General features: G+C 48.3%; 4 protein-coding genes across 4 annotated transcripts; 1 reads left to right on the top strand and 3 right to left on the bottom strand.

Annotated features, from left to right (window-relative positions):
• Positions 1-760: 760 nt before the first annotated feature.
• On the bottom strand, positions 761-1878 carry M431DRAFT_498640 (hypothetical protein; the record flags this gene model as incomplete). The annotated part of the gene is made up of 2 exons (XM_024917714.1): positions 761-994; positions 1057-1878. The coding sequence occupies 2 exons, from the start codon at positions 1876-1878 to the stop codon at positions 761-763; spliced, it is 1056 nt and encodes a 351-aa protein (XP_024771069.1).
• Positions 1879-2428: 550 nt separating this feature from the next.
• M431DRAFT_241702 (hypothetical protein) lies at positions 2429-4078 on the bottom strand. Its single transcript, XM_024913719.1, has 3 exons — positions 3759-4078; positions 3420-3703; positions 2429-3357 (listed from the first exon to the last, which is right to left on the bottom strand). The coding sequence occupies exons 1-3, from the start codon at positions 3883-3885 to the stop codon at positions 2539-2541; spliced, it is 1230 nt and encodes a 409-aa protein (XP_024771068.1). The 5' UTR covers positions 3886-4078; the 3' UTR covers positions 2429-2538.
• A 2462-nt stretch (positions 4079-6540) lies between these two features.
• Positions 6541-12867, bottom strand: M431DRAFT_19399 (hypothetical protein; the record flags this gene model as incomplete). Its single annotated transcript, XM_024913234.1, has 7 exons — positions 6541-8184; positions 8241-9039; positions 9102-9449; positions 9858-10332; positions 10543-10897; positions 10968-11924; positions 11978-12867. 7 exons carry the CDS (start codon positions 12865-12867, stop codon positions 6723-6725), a joined length of 5286 nt encoding a protein of 1761 aa, XP_024771067.1. The 3' UTR covers positions 6541-6722.
• A 445-nt stretch (positions 12868-13312) lies between these two features.
• On the top strand, positions 13313-14179 carry M431DRAFT_540298 (hypothetical protein; the record flags this gene model as incomplete). Its single annotated transcript, XM_024921065.1, has 1 exon — positions 13313-14179. The coding sequence occupies one exon, from the start codon at positions 13313-13315 to the stop codon at positions 14177-14179; it is 867 nt and encodes a 288-aa protein (XP_024771066.1).
• Positions 14180-16732: the final 2553 nt, after the last annotated feature.

The raw sequence follows: 16732 nt of genomic DNA, 5'->3' as shown, positions 1-16732 counted from the left end.
GAATTGCCGCTCGTACAGACGCGTTGTGTGGCGTGTGCCGTTAATCCTCCGAAAGTGTCGGAATATTACTCTCTACCCTCTTCAACACTCCCCTCGCCCTCCACCTGATTGTTCTAATAGCTCGAGCAAGCGGGATTGGTGATTCATGACGCAACCTAAGCTCCCAAGATATCAAGCTCGGGTTAGATTCAAGCTTGCAAGAGAAAGGCCCGAATTCCAAAGAGCTGTTGATTACTTATACGATCATTACACCACGATGCCAGCACAAAGACACGCCATGGCAGTCAGTCTTGCGGTGCTGAGACCAGATCTGGGTTGGCTCGCATTGATGGTCCGAAAGGTTGACCAGTTTGTTACCCATCTGATAACTCAAGCTGCATGCTGAGCTGCAGGCTAACGCGGCGTCACGGATGGTACGCCAGGATTCCATTTTCCGTGTCAACACTGCCAGCTTTCCGTCGTGCGGCTCCAGCTTTGACAACGCATCTGGGGTGCATCTCAACCCTCCGACAAAGTGGAACGTTGCGCACTAACAAGGACACCATCCTCATTAGAGTTGCATAAATCACATTTTTGGGGGAGAGATGCTACCCATCATTGCCAAGCGTGATTATGGCCTGGGTAGCTCTCCACCATTTTCCTCTTTCTTTTCTGTTTCGAACAGCGTGCTAGGAATCGGGAGCAACCTCGCTTTGATGCAAAAGGCACTCTTGGCAGTGTCGCAAGTATTGCATATCGTAGATATCCAGTCTCATGGTGCTCATAGCGCCGGACCAAACAGATCGTTGGCAGCCTCCAACTTTCTCCGCTTCGGGTCTCTTGCTTCGACGGCATCTCCAAAGACAGCTCCGTCGCTCTGTGGTGTCGGCTTCTTGACTTTTGTTGTGGCTTGTTCGCGCCTTGCTCGCTGGAGCGCTACTAGATCTGCTCTGTCGGTATCTCTGCACTTTTGTAGCTTCTTCCGAAGGGGCTTCATAGACTTGACGAGTTCGGGCTGTTTTATTTGTTAGATTGCTGCGATGGTTACAAAAGAAGGGTACCCAGATCAGCGCTTACCGTTTCCCAGTGGTCCTTCATTCTTTGTGGAGGTTCCTTTTCCAGCATGGAGCGGCAGCTCTCAATCGTCTTGAAAATCTTTTCTCGCATTTCCGCATGTGACGCCTCATGCTGGCCATCGTCTCCAGGCGGAGCCACAGGAATCAGCAGGTCAACCAGCTCCTTGTCCACCATCAAAAGAGCCGCCATCATGATTTGACTTGGCGTGTAGTGGAAGTAGGCGTCGGTAAGCAAGGGGCTGAATTTGAGAATGTCTCGAGCCATCGCGTGGGCTTTAGCCACCCTGCCCTCTTCCTCTGGGAGACGCTTCCTCAGCTCCAATATAGCTCCCTCCAGCGCCCTAAACGGATGCCGCACGTCAAACGCAAACCGAATGCCCTGGCAGAGCAAGAACTCGCCCGCCAGAATCTGCTCGCTCGTCGTATTGGGAAACATCTCGGCCAGCTTAGCCAGCCTAATGTAGTATCCCTCCGCCTTGCACCCGAAAAACAGCGACGTCTTGAGCAGCTCCGTGGGAGGGTACGTCATGACGGAGTTTGTAATGTAGAATCTGCGAAAGAAGACGGCAGCCGTGGATCGAATCTCGGTCGGGAGCTCGCAGAACTGGGCGGCGCGGATCAGCTCCGTGGTGAAGAACTGGACGAGCATTGTCTCCTCGGCGGGCGTCAGGAACTCGGGCTGGGCGTCTGCTGCGAATCGCGGCGAGATTTGCTGCTTGGCGAGGTCGTTTGTCTTGACGCGAAGCTCTCGCAGGCTGGTTGGCGAAAAGGACCAGAGGCGGAACTGGCTCGACTGCCGGTATCTCTCGTCTTCAGTCGCCATTTTGGTGAGGAGGCGAATAGAGTATGCGCAATAGTATCAGAAAAGAAAAGAGAAAAGGGGCCTCCTCTCTGGACAGACGTGTGATGCCCAAACGGGGATGTGGCTCGTGAATTGTGAATAGCAAAAGGTTCAATAACTATCACGAAGCTACAGATTAGAGATACAGCTTAAGCAGGCTGCAGCACGTGCAATACGGTGTGCACTATCTTATTCATACTGTACGCTCAGCTGCCCAGAGCTTCAAATGTATTCACCAGTCTCTACACAAATCTCACCAGAGCAATCTGCACATATTCATGGCAATCGACTCTTATTGCTGTCAATTTCTGTATGCTCAAACAACACCTTGGCCTGTGCATCGCTCCTTGGCTGTGAATGCGTATATATACACCAAAACGCAATGCATCATCACCCCAGTCTAGGTTTTCCTTCTTTTTCATGCTGCTTTCCTAACCAATTTGAGGGCATCTCCAAACAATGACGCTACCAATGAATCCTAGCCCATATCAAGCCAAGAAAATAATAAAATCCTCACTCCCGTCATTTCATTTCGTTACAAGGTTGCTTCGAGCAAAAACACCAACGCCAGTTATCCCAAGTCCGGAATGAAGACAAAAAAAAAAAAAAAAAGAGCATCGCTTATGATGGCTAAGTCCGCCCTCAATATCCCGGGGTGGACATCTTTCTGGGGATAGGGGGAGGCGGAGGCTTCTTGGCTCGGTTAACAGGAGGAGGCGGTGCTTTCTTGGACTCTATCGGCATCTGGTTCACGTTGAAGCTGCCGTAGCTCGTGGCCGGGCTGACGCTGCGCTCCCCCCAGCTCGGGGTGTTATGCCCGCTGTAGATGGAGTTGTCGTCAAAGATGTCTTCGCTTCTGCTTTCAGGGACGCTGGGCGCCGGCTGTCTAGAAAATGAAGTCGATGCAGCCCTGGCGCGAATCACGGGCGGTTGTCTGGAATCAAAGGTGGCCGATCTCAGCATGGGGGGTCTGCTTGATGCCGGGGGAGGTGGAGGCGGAGGAGGCTCTCGCGACGTCATGGTGCGAGTGAGTCTGGCAACAGGCTGTGGGGGAGCGCCCTCGTATGCCTCGTTGATGACGCTGTGCCGGACAGACTGAGACCGGACTGGCATGTTGGTGTAGAGGCGGTCCAGATCCGGTCCTCCTCTCTGTGTAGGCGAATAGCTGGGCTCGGAACCGCCAGCCGCCCACGCCTTTCGGATGCGGCGCAGCTCATTGGCAGCTCGTTCGTGATATTCCAGCTCGGCATCGAGAAACGACGTCAGGGCACCGATTGTGTCCTGCTCGGCCTCTCTGATGTCTGACATGCGCTGGAAAACGTCTTCGGTGCTGTCGTCAAATTTGGTCTTGTTGACGCGCAGCTCTTCTTCAAGGCGAACGTCGTCCTTCTTGGCCTTTTGTATCTTGCCCATTGTGGCATCGTAGGCGAGTCGGCGGCTTTCAAGCTTCTTGCGAGCGGCCTGTTGGAGAGATGATGTAAGTAACTTTGCCCAAAGCATGACTGGTAACTCGAATCTCTTACCTGATATTCCTTCATCATGCTCAGGTTCTGCTCAATGTGCGTCTGCCAGGTAGCATTGGCACAGTCCAGATATGTGGTTTGGAGCTCGGCAAGCTGCTCATTGGCATTGCCCATGGAGGCGAGACGGCGACTGTACTCGGTATCCGGCAGCTCTGCCGCGTGAGCAGACATGGTCCGGCCAAGGTGAGCAAGCGGCATGCTGCGGTTTCTGTCCTCGAGGGCGTCGCAATGGCGCGAGAGCCACCTGGTGTAGATGTTCATGGATTTGAGGAGACGCTCCATGCCTGTGAGGTGGTTAGGGAAGCCAATTGGGTCGCTGGAAACGAGGGCAAGACAAACCTTCGTGTCGAATGTCCATCTCGGACTCGAGCTCTTTGAACTCTTCGGTGTGAGTGGCCTTTGCCTCGGCGCCCATTTTTTCGCCAGCCCACTGCATGGCGCGGTCGATTTTGCGCGTAAAGTTCATGGCGTCGTCGTGTCGGATTTGACAACTTGATTCTACCTAATGCGTCCAAAAAAAAAAATTGAGGATATTCGCAATGCTCAGTCACAAGAGACAGCAACAGCAACGGCGAATGAGTAAAATAGCCAGGTAGGCAAAATGAGTCGAGAATCGAATGCAACACGTGAGCTTTGGATGCGCTGCTTATACGAATCACTTGTGCCAACAGCAACGGGATGGATTGGACCGGCCCCTGGCTAAATGGCAGCACCTATTCCGAAGATAGATGGTGAAGTTCGCTAGGTCCTGGTCCTGGTCCTAGTCCTGGATCTAGTTGCAGTAGTTGCGAGAACGGAGCGCGTTCGAATGTGGAGGTTTCCAATACTAGATGGATATTTCGAAATCGCCGAATGGGGGATCAAATCTGTAAGTCGAGGCGGGAAAAACGAGAGACTTCCAATGTTGAATGTTTGGAGCAGGGCCAGCCCAAAAGTGACAAAAAACGAGTGATGTATAGTCCAAAAATGAACAGCGCGATACGATGGCAACTTGAACGATATGGAAACGACAGAACAGCTGGGGAGCAGGGAATGGGAAGCTTTTTGAAAGAAAACAAAGGATTGGATTCAGACACACCAGACCAGACAAAAAAAGACTGGAACTTTGTTGAGGTGGCGGGAAAAGCGTGCACTTTTGCATTCAATCATCTGGCAGTGACCTCCAAAGGCGTGATGCCGCCCGTTTAGGCGCGAAACTTGGCCAGGGGTCGCTGGTTCCAGGTTCCATCCAGTCTCTGGCGTCGCACCGCCCCTTGCGCCACTCCACTGCCAATTGGCGGGCCGGGTTCAGTTCAGTGCGGAGAGTCGCTCGTTCAGGGGCTGTTGGGGCTGTTGGGGCTTTCTGGGCCGCTCTAGGGCTCCAGCTGCCCTACCACCCTCAGGGCTACCTGGGGGACCCGCTAAGAAGCCCCAGGGCACTAATGGATTGGATTGGATCAGGCACTATAAAAAGATGCTGGAACTGGACTGGAGTGGCAAACGGAATGGATGGACCGAGGGTCCAGTCCAGTGTGTTGCGCGTCTTTTTTGCTTTCCATGCTTTGATACGAATCGCGGACAAGAATACGAGGGTTGAAACATGACGTCTGGGGGGCCACCGACCAGGGATTTCGATTCGTCCATCAGGAGCATCTTTTGAAACCAATGACGGATGAGCGTGCCAATTGGAGTGTTCAGGTTCCATTTTATACTTTTTGTTCGCATCAAACCATGTCCATATGATCCTCAGTACATGTACTAATACACAACGGTTGGACAAAGAATGGCCTTTGTTTTCAATGCTTGCTTGAATCACTATTCCGTAATTCAACATGCAAAGCATTAATAGATCATTGAAAACCCTCGTATTGCAGATCGTCAGCGATCATCCCCCCATCCTCCTCCACCTTCCCCTCTCGTCGCTCCAGTCCTTGCCTCCTCATGGCATTTGATGGGCACTGACTAGCACTCTCAAGACGGGCTGGCGGGCTGGCTGGGGCTCTCCTTTTTTCTTGCCCTTCAATCTTCAGTCCGTCGCGTCTTGGCGATCTCGGTTTGATCTGCAGACGAGATACTGTGCTGTACATACATACCTGTAACTCATTCCCCAGCACATGCGTATCTCTTCTACTACTGTCGGTATCTCAGGCTCGGCGCAATCTCGCTGCACGGCGCAAAGGGCAGATACCAAGTGCTTCAGGTGTGGCGGCAAGATTTGATGAGTGCAACCCCGTACATGTACGTGTCTGTGAGGCTGCCGCAGACCCGTGCCGGGCCGGTAAGCTTGTCATAAATAGAGTGTTTAACAGGAAGCTGTTGAATTAGAATTAGTATCGTACGGTTAGGTAACTCGTAAAATCTTACCTGTCTTCACCAAATATATCTGTGTACATGTACAGTTCAGGCAGTGCAGTTCATTTATTCTGCAGCAACATCAATTAACATACATGTATGTGCCAATTTAGACGTAATCAAATGCACATGCAACACAGCCACAGTGCAGCTTCTTCTCCCCATCACGAGTCAATCAATCGTCGTCAGCTTCTAGAATTTCCTTTTTTTTACTTTTTCCCGCCATGGATCCCTTTTTCTTTCTTTACCCAGTCTGTTGGCGCCAGACTGGGGCAGCCCCCCAAATGCGGGTACCAGGAGAAGGGGAGCGTGTTTCAAGTATTCTCCAGAAACGGCCCTCAGACCTGCCGGAAAAGCCGTCAGTCAAGAAACCAGAGATCGATATGAAAGGGCCCCAGTCTCCTTGTGACAGCATTACTCAGCCGTTGTGCATGGTAGCGTGCGTTGCGTGAGCAGGTAGGGCTATCGCTACTCAAAGTATGTACATTACATATATTCAAGCCGACAAACTAGCAACCTTCAGGTTTACACTTGATGCAGAGACATGAGAGGATCGCAATTATCCAAAACCAATTACATTCTCTAGGCCCTTTGGCAAAGGGAAGGTGATGGGGGGGTTTTTTTTTTTTCTAAATTGTTCTGGTAGGTCATGCAGATGATGAATCTCGAGGCTTTGGCCTTCAAATATTCGTAGATACGTGTATTCAGAAGAGCATTCAATACATTCATCGAATACATGGATTCAGAAGAGCTTCCTTGCGAACTTGAGTATTGCGCAGTATCATATAGACTTGAGTAAATTAGACTTACCTAGTACCTAACTAATAACTACCAAAAGATTCCAAAAGCTTTCCGTCTCTTTCTTACATCAACATCGACATACTGGTCAAAATGCTCGATTTCCTAGAGCAGTGTATCTGCCATCTGATTGATGTCGGGTACTGAATCTGCAGCCAGCGGTGCACCTGGCTCTCATCCTGCTCTTTTTCCAGCACGGAACGGGATCTTAGGCCTAATTCTTTTTCCATCTTGGTTATCGCGTGCATGATTCATCGCCTTTTTACGGCCTGCATCACCCCGAATGTTTACATTGGCGCCTCTTTCCAGCAACGTTAGCACCGTTAGGAACCATTTATGCTTAGGGCTACCACGCTGGCATTCGACTTTTTTTGCAATCTCGAAGGGAAGCTCGGTAGTCTTTTCGTTTTCGACGTCGAAGGGAAACTCGGCAGCCTTTTTAACCTCAAAGGGAAGCTCGGTAGTCTTCTCGACCTCGAAGGGAAGCTGGGCAGTTTTCTCGACCTCGAAAAGAAGCTGGGCAGTCTTATCAACTTTGGAGAGAAGCTTGGTAGTTTTCTCGACCTCGAAGGGAAGCTCGGCGGTCTTTTCGGCCTCGAAGGGAGGCTCGTCAGTCTTCTCGACCTCATGATCGTCAAATATTTGAACTTCGGAGACCCTAGACCTTAAGTCAGAGCTGTTTTCCAGACAGCAATCGTCTGGGAACAATCTCTCTCGTTCTTCTTTGGGAATATTTGGCTCAATAACTCGATAGCCATCGACCCAGTCGAAATTCCAGCTGACTTGCTCGTCGGATTTCTCACAAAGATCGTGGAGGTTTTTCGCGATGCATTCCCTCATTTCGGCCTTTTCTTCGTCCGGAATGGGAAACCGGTCTATTTCATCGCATATGCATGAGGGAAGCTTTGGGGGATCATCTCCGTAGTCTTCTTGCGGCAAACTTTCTAGTTCGGGCCAATCGCCGTCTAAACTTCTACTTGATGATGCATCGGAGTCTTGTTGGTCATCATCATCGATGAGACGGGCTGAAAAGTTGAGAGCCAGGGCTCTTAGGTGCTCGGCAATGCAATTTTCGACGCCCTGGTGATCCGTTGCACGGGTCGAGCGCCAGTTCGGCGAGTTTGACGATGGACTCTCTGCTCGACACTCTTCATCTTCACCATTCGGCGTTTCTGGAGCATCAAATCTCACTTTGAGCTCATGCTGGGATTGAGAAGCATCCTCAGTTCCCCTCGCCCCTGAATCAGACGTCGTCTCCGATTGGGGTTCAAATGGGATAGCCGGTTGGTGAAGAGTTCCACAAATTGGACAATATTCCGAGGACCGAAGCTGAGGCACCGCACAATTATTGACCAAGCGGTGCAACTCTTTCATGTCAGTGTGAGGATGTAATTGCTCCAAGTGCTTCTCAAAGCTCGTTTTCACTTCTTCTTCGGAAATGAATTCCGTAGTAGAGTCCGAACAACACAGAGAGCACTTCCACCTCAATGGTTTATGCATGTATTGGGCCCAATAAGGCGTGTGAAATTTATGCATATGGTCAATCCAATCTTTGCGGCGCTCGAAGAACTGAATATCCGACATGCAGTCCTCAGATATGCAGACATAAGGCTTAATATCCTTGGTGGCGTGAGCTCTGTTAGAGTCAGCATGAAATGTCTCGTTATTGATCTCTGCCAGATAGGAACTCACATCCACTTAGCGCCCTGCAACTCTTCTGCAGGAAACTCCTGCTTGCATATTGGACAAGTGCCCTTTGACTGTCCGTTCGGAATCTTGGGTGCCCTGGGAAATGACGCCACGCCAGCCTCAGAGAATGGAGGGGCGGATTTCTCGTCAGAAGTAGGACTGGTAGAGTCGATCCCAGCAATTCCCGTATTGTAGCGGTCCACATCAATCGAAAGCTCCGTTAGCTGGTTCTCTGATCGTGCCTCGTCGTCTCGTTTGGCCATCTGGTTTGCCTCACCGGGTGCTGATTTATTCGACTGGGGAGATTTGTACTGCGCAGCGATAGTATCGTCATCAGCTGGATTGGCACCTTGCGGTGTCGACGATCTCATGGCTGGCGCTAATAATACCCTTTTCTCTCTGTCTCTTCTATCACGCTCATATAATATTCTAAAGTGTCGGACGATGGAAGTCTTCACAAGAGCTAGAAATAAGCCCTCCGGACGTCGCTTCAGAATCTTCTCCTTGGTAAGTGTGGGGTCTTCTGGGATATCCAGATGTATATTGCCTGACTGATCTTTCAGTAATACCCCCGGGTATCGCCAGAAAATTACCAAGGAAAATATCTTGGCGAGCTCCTGGAAGTCGCCATGCTGCTTTGCGAAGACGATGGTCCTCTTGATCAAGCTGTCTTGAGACGCTTGGATGATGACGGAAGCGACCCTATTCAAACGTTTCAAAGACTCTTCGATAATGAATAGGAGGCTTTCAAGGGATTGTTTAACATGATGCTCGTTTTTATCCGAATAGATTAATCTGTGTGCTATACATCGGTAAGATCAGCTGAGACGAACACAAGAGACTGTGTTACAATGACTTGCATACCGAGAGATAGGTTTTTGTTCAAAACGTCTAGGAGAAGCATAACCATTTGGCGGATAATGTCATATTTCTCTGCGCGCAGCTGCGCATCTAGGCTGGCACTCTGGCTGAAGACCCTCAACCTATTTGTCCAAGCCGTAAACAGCCGCTCCGTCGCCTCGAAGTCGGCGACGGCATATTGGGTGCGCAAGGCACATGACTGAAACAAATGTAAAGCTTTTTGCGAAGCATCCGAAATGCTTTGCGAGGGTTTTTTTGAGACTGGGTCCATATTTGGGCCAACGTGAGGTGATTGAGGGTTAATGTCTTGGAGAAAATCCTGACTGTGGGTTGCGAGATTTTGTCGTCCGACTTGCGTCTTATATCAATTGCGTGGGGCTGGCCTGTACTACCATTCTCTTGCTTATTAGTAGCACGTCATGTGCTGATTCCGATGTGATTGCCCGCTGCTTGGTTGCAAAGAGCAATTATTGTTATTATATGTGTGACTCTGGCACAGGGGGCTAATTCTTAGACTGAGAGCACTTTGTAGGTACCTGGGAGGGGTTCAATACTTTCTCATACACTTTGATAGTTGTACAATCTAACTAAGTATTCAAGAACTAATAATTCTGGTCAAGATTTCACAAATATTCTGCGGATCATTATGCGGTAACTTCCAAATGGAACCTTCCAACGCTTCTTCCCAGAAAGACAGCGGGTGCACGAAGTCATACTCTCCCCTACGACAAGACATTGCCTTTAGAATTTTTGTCATACCAGGGTGCGAGTAAATCACATCTTTCTTCCAGCCATTCAGTTTCAACCTATGTCTCGCAAATTCAAGGACATTTGCAGCAATCCCAACTGCAATTGGTGTTGCGAATGACGAGCCAGATATGTAGCGGTCTTTCATATCACCATAGTTGTCGGGATCTGGCCATCGTATCTTGATATTTTCGCCAAGAGTCGAGAGATTTAGTTTACTCTCGGGGTTCGGGTTGAACTTCGCCCCCTCGCCGCTCCCATCTGAGGCATGAACGGCAATGACTCCTTCTTTTCTAGCCGGAAATGCTCGTCGTTTATAAACCCCCCAGTTCCCAGCAGCAGCGAAGACGAGCTTGCGATTCGCATCTTGAGATGAAGGTGAAAGTGCCTCAGTGATCTCCTCATTAATATCATAATGCTCCTCAGAGAGCGCTAGAGATATTGAGATGATATCGACGTCCCATTCCAGTACGGCCCATTTGATAGCCTGCTTCTTAGTTAGCAAACTGCCCACAAAGAATTTAAAAATTGCCTGTTAATGACAGGCCAGTATTATTTCACCATCCCACCGACACAGGTCTAAGCTGTTTTTTTTTTTTTNTTTAAAAAAAAAAGGGGGGGGGGGGGGCTTAAAGCCCCTTGGAGGCCCGTCGAACACACGAATTTTTAAGATAAAACAAAGGATGCGGAGTCATACCTCAGCAATGCGATGTAACTGATTCTTCGGCATTTTCTTCTGATCTGTTACCTTTGCAATGTAGAGCTCGGCTTTCGGTGCTACAGTAAGCAAGAGGCGGGCGACCATAGTCCCGTGATCGACTTGATCTTCACAGTCGTTAAGATCCGGAGAAGTGAAATTCCGATAGCCTCGAATACGTTGCTTAACTGCTGCTGCCGCGATTTCTGCGTCTTCCTCTTTAACACCACTATCAATAACTGCTATCCGGACTTTCCTTTCAGGACATGGTTTAACATCGTCTGACAGTGCTAGAGGGCTGATGTATTTCGTCGTGAAATCCTTCATATTGTTCCAGAATGTCTTTTCGTATGAGCTAATTAAGTGTTAGTGAATCTATGAACAAAGATTCTTACCTTTGGGAGATTAAGAACCGTAGGACTGACCCATTTCCTTCATGCTTGCCATAGTCGTCAATTTTCCAATCATATATAGGCGTGTTATGTGTCGACTGACTTGACTGATTTGAACCGTCTAACACAGCTTGATAATACGAGGGCATTGCCGTCAATGTGGATTTTGCCGTCAATGCGGATTTTGCCGACTCGGGAGTGCCAATATACTCATGCAATGGTCTTACTATGTTTTCGCAAATATACATCTGAATTCGTTGCGGATTGTCCTCTGCAGTGGCGTCAATACTCCCGGCATAACCCAGGCAGGCTTTCAGAGCAGAAATAAAATTAGAATCGTGTACCGGCCTGAAGTTGTTCTCAATATACTCCTCGAGTTGAGAGCGGAGTTCTTTCTCAGACCCAGGTTTAAGATGAAGCTTTTTCCATGTGTGTACCTCAATCAATAGCTTAGCGAAGCTCAAAAGCTGTGTATCATAGACAAGGCCCTTTACGGGCTTTTGGACCTCAGATTCTTCTTGGAGGAGCCATGACATATATGGCCGTGTCTTATCTACAATCTCCTGAGTTCTGGGATCCCTGAGAAAGAATATTCCGGTTTCTGTGTGGGGATCATCAGAGTACCATGTTGCCCTGTTCCAATTGCGGCCAGACATGTGCCACAACGACAGAGCCAAATTTAGGCAAAGCCGGTCCCTTTCTCCAGTCGAGAATTTCTCAGCGTTCCGGACGCGTCGGATATGGTGGGAAGACGCATCTTGTTTCATTAGGCTTGCTAGCGATACTATCGGCGTGGCTAACGAGCTGAGCTCCTCGGAAACGTTAAGTTGTATAGGGCACAAATTCTCCCGAGTGCTTTCCATTGCCGAAGTATTTTGTGTGTCGTGATTTTGGTTACGAGTCTCTTTGAGCAAGACATTCATCTTTTTCTTATCAAGTATGGACCTCTTGATCAAAGTACAGCCTGTAGCTTTCCCTTGAGTCAATTCCCTATCCAATCTGTCAGCTAAAACTTTATATTACCGTCAAAGTAGCATACTTACCTTGTAAATGTACATCTACTCTCTACCCAGTAAGACCGCGTACAATCATGTCCACTTGACAAGTACAGATCAAAGAAAGTCCGCTTTTCATCATCAACCGGATTCAAAGATTCTGTTAACTTTAACCGCATGAAATGATTCACATTGCAACAGCTTAGCTGTAAAGCGAAAGCCGTGAACATGGTCTCTAGGCATTGTTGAATCCTTGGTGTTAGCAAGTCGCCGCCGCGTAGCCTAAATTCAACCCTATTGTCGGTTGAAAACTCTGACTCTGAAGAACCACTTATCTCAATCCGCAGTACACTATTAACGCCATCTTCAGAGACTTCCAAAGCTTCCTGAATATTGGAAAGAGTTTTTTCATTGTTCCATGATTGTGTTTGCCTGTCACCTCCTATGATCCTTTGTATATTTTCATCGCAGCAAGCCATTTGCTTCTTGGACGCCTCAGAAATGTTTTTATCGTGGATTTCTTCAAGGTGGTTTATGACCAATTGCCTATCAAATTTTGTAAGTTGATCGCCCGAGTCAAGCAGTGAATTATTCACATGGCTTTGGTCGTTGGGGTCATTTCGGTCTTCCTGGGAGCTCGGTTGAACAACACCCATGGCACCGTCCGAAGCTTCATCGTCCACTTCACGTCCTATAGAGGATTCTGGGCTATACTCGGATTCTCTCTCGGCTTCGTTGATCTCGTAGCCTTGCGGGTTCACGGCTACTTCCTCTGCTATCCAGTCTGTCGCGTGCTGGAAAGAGAGTGTGTCTGCTTCTGAAGGGTGGACTATATTGCCCTTTTGTTTCGCCCTGAAGAGCCGCCGTAAAACTTTCCTCCGTCCTGAGGCCACATTGGTGAGAGACTTCCAGAGACCAGAGAAGAACTTTGGAGCCATGGGCAGGGTAAAATATGTTTAAACTCGGTAATACACTGTTGTGGGTGATTCAAGTTTCTGGTTAGAGAAGAGACTTGATCCCCAGAATGGTTCAGCCGAGTTGGAGGGACAATGGATGGTGCTGGAAGCGGTATTCGTTTCATTTTCTTTTGTTGGTTGGATATTAACACGGCTGTGTGTGTGACAGAATGTCGAGTACATACAGAGAGCAAGAACCAATGGTCAGTCGATGCTACACACACGACCAAATCGCTGTTGTGATGCAGTAGTGCCTAACGAAGTCAGTGTGTGCCACAAATTACATATATGAGCAGTGTAAGTTCCTTGCGATTCTTAGACCCATCCTTCTTCGAGAACTCTGAGAAAAGAAAAGCCCTCCCAGTAAAGTCGTCTGAGAAGTCAAAGCTATCTTTTGCTATCAGGAATAACTCGCCATATTCTTACCATGGTTCCAAAGACTTTTGAATACCATAAACTCGAGAAACGAGTTGCCGTCAATCGACTGCGACTCGGGACGATCATCACCGGCATCCAAGGGATGACCAGGCTCAATTCCGGAAAAGAGCCCAAGATTGACGATGAACGTCTCGATTACTGGCATGATACCAATGTAAGCGTCACAACGGATGCTGCGCTGAAAGGGGATGCTGGGGTTGAACTCAAGATTGCCGCTCTTGGAGGCGTTGGGGGTGAAGGTAAAGTCGAAGGCGCCCGCGGCAATGTCGAAACGTACAACTTCAGCGCCGTTGATACTATCGAGTTCGAACCCACACAGGAGGACTATAATGATGCCGGCCGAGCTGAACAAGTACGGACCTTCTTAAAGAATTCGAATTATGAGCCCGTCTTCTACATTACAGGTATTAAGGTTGGCAGAGCCCCAACTGAAGAAGGTTTTGAGCCAACATTCGAAGCCACTAGGGTGAAAAGTTTGGGGGGAACTCTGAGCTTGGGAATTAATATCCCAACTACTGCCTCGGTCGGGCCGAAGATGATGGGATCAAAGAGCTTAACTATCACTCAGCAATACAGAGAGCATAACGACTACATCTTTGCAATCAGAGTCCAGAAACTGCGGTACAAGAAAACGAGATTATTTGGTCCCAGAGCGTGGGTTAACAAGTCATACCGCGACGGTGGTGAACTTGCTGGCCTGGGCAACGAAGGACAAGAGGAAAAGGAGCCGGAGATTGCTTTTGACGAAATTGAAGAGGTTGATCTTGGGGAAGATGATCTGAAGGGCTACAAGCGGACTACAGGAATTGACCAACGAGGTAAACAAATTACCTACGTGGTTCCCAACGGGTGGTGATCATTTAGGTAGTAGGCATTGGTAGTTTGGGTTATCCATAGCTGCCCGATAAAATTTGACAAATATTTTCACATTTGTTTTGATAGCTACCTATCCAGTTATTGAGGCTTCATTAAGCAATCGTTCGTTGCCTAGTGCTACTCCATATACAACACCGTCACCTTCTGAGACTCTAACCGTAACTCAGTTTAATGGCCTACTGATAGCCACGAACCCCCCAATACACTATTTGAAACGGATATTTCCATCTCTCTTCACACCGGCGAGGGCTCCAAAATCCTAAGCAACAAGGTGATTAACGAAAATTGCGGCAGGATAGTTACACAAGTTATAGTTGCAGCATATTCCCGACACCCCAGTCAAATCTATTGGTGGGCACGTTCTCGTTACGCTCCTCGGACATGCACCATTAATACCCTTGGCAATGCTTCCGTGACGTGGCAGTGTATTATTTTTCTGTTCTTGATGCTGAATGGTTAGATAGTCGCCAGGATCTGAGTCATTAATATACAACGCGGATAAGAGCAGCCTGTACACCCTCAAAATCAAGGCAGGCAATATATTTATGGTCTGAAATGCGTCCAACAGACGCGCACCTTACCCACCGACATCAGTTCGTATTCAAAGAGCGCTCGTTTAGCATTTCCAATCACCATTCGCCGAATAAGCCACCAGGGGATGTCCCCCAAGAAGCAGGGGGCTATTACGGACACCTTCAACCAGACCATTTCTGCAAGAAACCGAAACCCCATTGTAAGTTCCTGGCGGCTTGTAGCGCCTTCCTTAGTGATACGAAGTCATTTGAGGTATCGTTTAGAATAGAATTTGAGAGTCTTCGTCTTACAGAAATTAGATAATGGAGTTGCTTAGCTAGTTACTACCTACCACTATTAGACCGAACCTCCAGCTATATCGGTAACCTTACATTTTATGCACTACAGAGCCTGAGAAAGAGGGAAATAAATAGCTTTCGAACCTCTACGATTATAAGGCCTTATGAATGTCTAGAAGTAAGATCTGGCAGATTAAATCTAGAGGCGCTAGGAACGGAAAAGTTTTCATGGGGCAGAACGACTCGGAGTGCGCTTTCCAGGCCTTCCGAAGGTGACACCACTCATGCAGGCCGCACCCGAGCAGGCTCAGGGGGCGCCTCCAATAATTGAATCCAACGGTAGGCTCCAAAGCTTCCTGACACTAAACTCGGCTATCGAGGAGACTCGAGCTGGTCAGATGCTGCTTGAGGCTCCGGGTGATGTCCTCTATGAGATTGAAGCCGCAGGATATGGGTCTACGATACCCTTGTATTATGACGGCGAACAGCTCCTTTTTTTTTTTTTTTTTTTTTTTTTTTTGAAACAAAAAAGCTCCCGACAACGCTGTTATAAGAACATCGGAAATTGAAGCGGTATAAACTAAGGAGCTGTCTGCTGTATTAAGACAGCGACCGCCGATATTTCTCTTCTGGGTGCAAAGTACTAATTATATGATCCAAGCTTCCATCGGCTCCTATTTGCACATGTGTCACCAAACTACATCTTCTCTGTGATGGCACTGGCAAAGTCAATCGAACTGGACCTTTTCCCCGCTGTATCTTACTCTCTTAACCACTGCTTCAAAATCAGCTACAAAATCGCCGAGGCTGTCTTTTTTCTCCATAGCGTAGGCTTTCTTCATAAAAACATTGTTTTTCAAGCGTTGTGGTTGTCCGTTCACAATATACGCGCCAAAGAAAAAGCGTATCACCTGATGACAATGACGAAGTGTATGTCATGGGTTTTGATCTGATCCGCGGGGAAGAAGCAGCAACATACCAGCAAGGGACATTTACCGGACACAAGGCTTTTTCAACGCTTCAATCTATGTGGGACAATGATGATTTCCAGCATCCAGATAGGTTACAAGGAACAAAGAGTCCGAGGTACATTCAATCCTACCATATATATAGCTTGGGGGTTGTGCTTCTAGAGATTGATGTTTGGAAGCCTTTAAAGCAAGTTGCGCATCACTTGTATAAGATGAACCCAGCCGATTGGGGAAGAGAGCTAATGGAGATAACTGCTGATATTGGACGGAGGATGGGTGCAACCTACCAAGGCATAGTGGAATGCTGCCTTTCTGTATCGAGAGACCAGAACATAACGGGTGCGGACTTCGCGCAGGCCCTACTGGGTCCGCTGGATCGCATATTTAGTGCCCTCTATCTTGAGGGCTTCGTAACAATATTAGTGTTTATCATGGAGTGGAAGTCGCATTACATATACACTTCCACCCGCGCCTTTAGAATGGTTAGAAGGACAATTACAAAGCCAAAGTTCAGGTTGAAACCAATTTATACCTTGTACCAATTGTGTAATAAGAATATTACCCAGCTATGCAGCCTAACCAATCCGCTAACCTAAATCTAAACTGTTTTCTGAGTCTCTGCGGTTTGTCTCTTGGGTATACGTGCGTTGAGGTGCACGGTTCGCTGCCAAAGCATAAATCTAAAACCAAGCTTAACAATAAGCGCCAATGAGGAAAAAAACAAAGGCCCGATGGCTACTTGTGTTAGCC

Source organism: Trichoderma harzianum (genome assembly GCF_003025095.1).
Source record: "Trichoderma harzianum CBS 226.95 unplaced genomic scaffold M431scaffold_12, whole genome shotgun sequence".
Classification (NCBI taxonomy): Eukaryota; Fungi; Ascomycota; class Sordariomycetes; order Hypocreales; family Hypocreaceae; genus Trichoderma; species Trichoderma harzianum.
Note: the sequence above shows the minus strand (reverse complement) of the source record. Positions and strands in the feature narration are given on the sequence as shown.

Excerpts from the sequence above, each read along its gene's own strand:
- M431DRAFT_241702 (XM_024913719.1), bottom strand. The coding sequence starts at position 3,885 with ATGAACTTTACGCGCAAAATCGACCGCGCCATGCAGTGGGCTGGCGAA. Across the intron at positions 3,704-3,758 it reads GATGGACATTCGACACGAAG|GCATGGAGCGTCTCCTCAAA; the intron begins GTTTGTCTTGCC and ends ACCACCTCACAG. Across the intron at positions 3,358-3,419 it reads GCATGATGAAGGAATATCAG|GCCGCTCGCAAGAAGCTTGA; the intron begins GTAAGAGATTCG and ends TCTCTCCAACAG.